This window comes from Trachypithecus francoisi, unplaced genomic scaffold (genome assembly GCF_009764315.1).
Source record: "Trachypithecus francoisi isolate TF-2019V2 unplaced genomic scaffold, Tfra_2.0 Lachesis_group4, whole genome shotgun sequence".
Lineage (NCBI taxonomy): Eukaryota > Metazoa > Chordata > Mammalia > Primates > Cercopithecidae > Trachypithecus > Trachypithecus francoisi.
This window is the reverse complement of record NW_022681469.1, coordinates 75,518,516-75,524,515: the sequence shown is the minus strand read 5'-3', so window position 1 is coordinate 75,524,515 and position 6,000 is coordinate 75,518,516. Positions and strand designations below refer to the sequence as shown.

Sequence of the window (6,000 nt, the reverse complement as noted above, 5' to 3'; positions counted from 1 at the left end):
ACAACACAAGAAGTGGTAATAAGGCTATGATTACAGCTCCAGGTCCTGACTGACCTTACCAAGTTCCATACACAATGTATTTTTTAATGCCATGTGATTGCAGTGTGTGTGCATGTGTAAGGTGGGAGTTATATTCACACATATGTAGTTCTGAACATCTACACAAATGGCATGCACATTGTTGAGAAGTTGTCTGTTCTCTTATTCTTTACATCTTACTGTTGAATCCCTAGCAGTTTTGGGGTTGGGTTAGGGTCAAGCATAGGAAATCATCATATTTCTTTCCTTCTCCACTCTTGAAGATCTGGAATCAGGTCACAGGCTGTGCTGGGTCCACATGCTTACATATGCGAACCTTCAAGTAACTGCCATTCCCTCAATAGGCCCACATAGACACCATGCACAAGCAAATAAGGACCCTCTGTCTACCATAAATAGAACTTGTTGCTTTCACTTACCAGGAGAAGCTGATTCTGTCGGCTTTCTCTTTGCCCCTCCAACTTCTTAGTTGGGCCTATTCTATGCCGCTACTTCAAGTTACTCAAATGTGTTTTGTCTGGTATTATTTTTTTCTCCAGTGTTTTGGACCAAGACTAGATTTCCTGAGACTTTAAATATGCAAGACGAATGCAAACAAAATCTGCCAACATACCCAGGCTGCTTTTCAGGAGTGAATCACTGAAGCACATTCAGATTTCCTATAACCCTGCTTTCTTTTGGGAATGTACACCCCTCCCCCAGCTTCCCACCGCCCATCATAATGTAAACGATTCTAATAGAAAATATGGATGTTTTGGCTGGGGGTGGTAGCACATGCCTGTAGTCCCAGCTACTTGGGAAGCTGAAGCAGGAGGATCACTTGAGCCCAGGAGTTTGAGGCTGCAGTAAGACATGATGGTAGCACTGCAGTTCAGTCTGGGTGACAGATGACAGAAAAAAAGAAAGAAAGAAAGAAAATATGGACATTTTATTTCTGGACTTGCTTAGCTTTAGAATAGTGTACAGGTACATCCTTGATAAAAAGTAAATTTTAAAAGATAGAAAAGAACTGTGCTTTTCTCTTCCATTTTACCTTTTCATTCTGAGACCACTAAGGTCTTTGCATTAAGTAGGTGATGTGAACCCTAGTGACCACTGTCCACCAAAGTGTCCCTCATCTCCAGCTCTGTCAGGAGTACCTTTAGTTACTCAATTGGAAATATCTCAGTGTAATGATGGGGCTACAACATATCCAAAGTGGAGATGGTTCTCTCAGGGTTGCTGGGACAGCTTCCTTTAGAATCCTCTAGAACACTACTGTTAAACACTGGATTTCCTCTTGAAGTTTAGTCTGCATAACCTTTAACACTTAAACATGAATCAGAGTATCTATATAAATGGAAATTTTTATTTCCTTTTTACAAAATGCAATTTTCAAGCACATGTTAATTCTGGTGCACAACGAACCCAGACGAGTTTGTCTTCAGCAGAAACTCTAACGGCCGAGGTGATAGATCAAACCACCTGTGACCATGTTTGTAGCTTGGGTCTGGGATTTTTTAAGATTTCAGGCTAGGGATGACTACAGTATCACAGATAGTGGCAAAGGTAAATCTGGTTCCTCATTTTCCCTCTTGCCACTTTGTTTCCAACAACAATGGGGCAAAAGGTAGACAGTCCCATTTTGTGCCAGTGGAAAGCTGAGTTTGGCTTTAGCACCTATCATACTGCAATCATGAACTGCTGTGGGTTAAAAAAGTTTGTGTGATGTTGAGGGTGTGAAATCAAGGTCAATCCCAGCTAAAGGATGATAGCCACAGTACAGCTTTATTGTCATGAAACTAAAGGGGGACTTCATCAGGAATGTTAGAATGGATGAAATGAGGTTTTTTCCCTAACTTAACATTCTGCAGTAAATTCCTGATTCAGGCAAAAAAAAAGAGAATGAGATAAGTATTACATAAACTGTGAGTTACTTGAAGGGAGATGGTCTTAAACAAAGTAATCTGTTATAAAACTAACATCCTTTAATGGAAAACCCTGACCCAGATACAGCTCATACAATGCTTTCTGTCTGCAGCTTGGCCTCTTCACCACACACTCCCTCCCAGCAAAGCATAACCTATACCCCAAAACACTTTTGGCTATTTTTAGAATCATACTGAGCTCTTCTTTAGGGAATACAGTTCATAGCATCCAGATATTCCCTTTTTTGTTCATTTTCTGATAATAAAAAACTGCAAAGTTTTTAAGGTTGATGAAGTAACAATTCTGTATTAAATTGTAAGGACAGTGAAAACCACTAGCATTAAAGTAGGAATTGTGCAAGACATTGGAGCCTCGATTAGGTATCATGCACTACAGTCAATAAAAGAAATAATAGGAAAACAAAATGCGCACAAGATCTGAGGTCTTTCACTTTGCTTTCATACCCTTCATGAGTTTACATCTTATGCTTTGTGGGGCAATCAAACCAAGTGACTTTTACAATTTCATCTGTTTTAAGTGGTAATGCTAAAATAACTCATTTAGGACTAAAATTACTATAATCTAACTAAAAAATCAAAATAGTTATAATACTAAATGATTTAAGGAATAAGAATTTGATTTATAACATTGTCAGTTGGACATTGATCTAAACATTCAATGTACAAACAAAGTTATAAAGAAAAATACTTCTAAGACATTTAAGAAAATGCAATATAATAGATCATAAATTAGGTGCAAAACAAGACACTTATAGACATTTCCAGTATATACATCCATTTTCAAATATTACCAAAGTGTAAACATAACTTAAGATAATCATCCTTCTATTTCTACTCTTGAATACAGTGAAATTTCCAGTGTGATCCAGGTCACTTTTTTCCCAAAGATAAGCACAAATGGCAAAAATTTACAATAGCAAGCACTAATATTACCAGATTTTTACTAATTTAGTGTTTTAGTATTAGAAAATTTTGCCAAATTTTATCGCTCATTAATAGTGGCTTCTTATTTCTCATGATGTAAATAAATAACAAAGCACCAGACATCTCAAGATATTAATAGAGTATCCAATATGGCAGTTTCATTATCATACCCCAAACGAAGACAGACAGAAAAACATAATGGTGACTTTGATAACTGTAAAACACGATGTTACTTCACATCAACGTTTCTGAGACTTGAATGAATGGTCTGTACCTAATGACAAAAGAGCTGAAGCATAACAGACAATACTCTGGCAATGAAAAGAAAACAGGCCTTGGGGGTAGAACAGAATTAAAAATGTCTAGTTTAGATAATTTCTGAATTCAGATTTTCAGATAAGCAAAAAAAATTTTTTTTTTAAAGAAAAAAATCACACTGTTATTAAAATACAAGATGGGGCTATAAGTGAGTTCCCTTAATCTGTTACACTCAAAAGCCTTGCCCAGGCCCTGCACATGGAATACTTCCAGTGGAAGATACGATGATGCTGGGAATGGAGCAGAGATTCCCATAAAGTAAAAGAAGTAAAATACTGTCCAAGAACTCATGTGGCCTCAAGTCTTATTTTGAAACTTGTCCTTTGGAAAGTGGATAACTTCAGTTTTAGAGTCAATGCAGCAAAGAGAACCAGATACATGAGCATAAAATACAAAAACCCAAAAAACCCTCATCACATGAAATTTCTCAAAATGAGTTTATTTTCTCCTTCTTCTGCCCCAGTCTCCTGCACTTAGGACTTAGTTTGGTGAAATACAGAAATCCTTAATACTGGCTTAAAATTAGTATAAGTTCCTCCACTACTAAAGTGTATCCTATACACTGCCTTAAACAAACTTTTTCTGTAAAATTGGAAATCTTTAAAGTATGGAATGGAATGGCTCAAAAAACCATTCAAAATCTCTCTAAAATGTTAACTGACAGTTCTTCTTTAGAGGAACATTCTTTGTACTAAAAAAAAATTGGTTCTCCAGTTGAATATTATTCAAATCTAAATTTCCTCGAACTGGTATTTCTATTTTTCTTAAAAGTACATTTGTTAAAACACTAACTGAGCCCACCTGGGAAATCTTGAGTAGAAAATATGTGATGAGTTCCTGATTGTGACATAGACAAGCTGAAGACCAGCCAGAATGTTCCCCGGAGAGGAAACCTGAAAATGGTGGTTTCCTTAAAAATCAATTTCCTGTTCAATTTCTTGGGTTGGGTGGGGGGAAGGGGAACTGTGTTGTGTTTGCCAGTGTTGCTGAGATGCTGAACACACAACAGTAGCAAGGTCAACAGATCCCAATATCCCATGGCTGCATTAATGTCTGATTTTTTTCTTTCGTGTTCAGCTATACCTAGAGGATAAGTATTACTCTCAGAACCTAAGGTAATACTCACATACACAATCTTAAGGCTTTTGCTTTTTTCAGTGGTTAACAAATAGCTATAATTTCTTTTCTTTCTTTTTGATGCCTAGCAAGCAGAATGGCTTGCTTGCCTTTTCCCTTAGCAGGTAACTATGGAGCAGAGCACCCATGTTTCCACAGCAGGGTGGTCTTACTGTCCAGACTCAGAATTAAGAGTGAATCTTTCCCACACACTGGAGTAGGTTTTGCAGCCCTAGAAGTAAGTACTGGTCCAGATCTCATGGCAGGGTGCTTTCTGCCATGCAGACATGTGCAATTGCCATTTCAGGATCCCAAACTGAAAATTCACAGTGCTCCATCAACAACACCAGGGTGTATCATGCTCTTGTTGGGTGGGGTCAAGCTAGTTCTCCAAGTGACAAAACATACCCAACACAACACAAGATGTTGCTAAGTTAGAGAAGAGCAAAACACAGCTACTTAAATGAAATGTCTGGTTTGTTAATAAATCAAAGGTGGCTTGGGACTATTTCAGTAGTTAAAATTAAGAGTGCCTTCTATTGCAGAAAATGCAGTTATTCAACACACGGTTCCTCAGCTGGCCTAGAGCCGCATTACCCTTATCATTTAGCTTTTTCTTCATCCTCTGGAGGAGAGCAGGGCAGGAGGAGGTGGGGACTTCTCTTGGATAATCTCCATCTTCAGTAAGAGGGTATGTGTTACTGCTCACCAGCACCGTCGGCTCCAGTTGACGTCATCTTTTCTGTCTTTTTGGACTTCCTCTGCATTTGCTCTTGTTCCTTTCTCCTTAGCTTTTCTCTTTGTTTTTCCATTTTCTCTTGGGCCTTCCGAGCCTTCTCTAGAGACATCTTCATTTCCTTGAGTTTCTTTTTGACCACTGCTCGGTCCTGGGATGCTGTCATTCCAAGAGCCTAAGAAGGAAACACACACACAAACTGAATTTGAAAACCAATGAGCCCTCTGATGATGTTAATACACCGTATGTTCAAGTTTGTAAACTAATTCAAACATAAAAGAGATAAGAAAAGAGGAAGAGCTAGTTACATTTGTTAAAAATTAACACACTGGGGGCTACCCTTTATTTTTTCTTTTGTTCTTTGAAGTCCCTTGCAAAGTACACTCTAAAGCTCATTAATTAAATGCTTTCCAAATTAGTAATTAATGGGTGAATGAATGGAAAAAAGGCACAATTCTACTTCTCCAACCTTTGGGCTGTAGACATTTATAGGTAAAGGTATTGCTTAACTCATCAATATTTTCAAAGCATAGGAGGGAACACCTGCTGTCACAGAGGGCTCCAAGAAGGGCAAGAAGAATTGAAACAGCTTCCTTTCTGCCAAGGTTTTCATTACAATGAGAACCAAAAGTGTCTTTGGGGCCAGAATGCTCGTGTCAGCATGACTAGCCATTCTTTCCCTGTAGGTAGACCTATAAAGGAAGCTTGATTATAATGAGGAGGTTGCTCGATGAACTTAGAATTCAGAATAAGGGGAGTTGCTTATGTACTTTAAACGTTTAGTGACCTTCAGAATCAACAGCAGGATGCATCTATCTATCTCCCCAACAGGGACAGCCTTGTCAATGGGGCCTTCATATTCACAAGCTATTGATTGATCTCTAACCTTTTCAAGACTGTCAAGAGATACTCATCTGTCCGTCAGCCCAGTAGGGGGCT

The 6,000-nt window shown here is 38.3% G+C and overlaps 1 protein-coding gene across 4 annotated transcripts in view; it reads right to left on the bottom strand.

Annotated features, from left to right (window-relative positions):
* Positions 1–573: 573 nt before the first annotated feature.
* Positions 574–6,000, bottom strand: part of PPP1R9A (protein phosphatase 1 regulatory subunit 9A) — a 408,553-nt gene continuing 403,126 nt past the window's right edge. For all 4 annotated transcript variants that reach the window (XM_033192833.1, XM_033192830.1, XM_033192831.1 and 1 more), the window contains one exon: positions 574–5,236. In XM_033192833.1, coding sequence (XP_033048724.1) covers positions 5,024–5,236 — 213 coding nt within the window. In that variant the 3' untranslated portion in view covers positions 574–5,023. The remainder of the gene's footprint in view (positions 5,237–6,000) is intronic.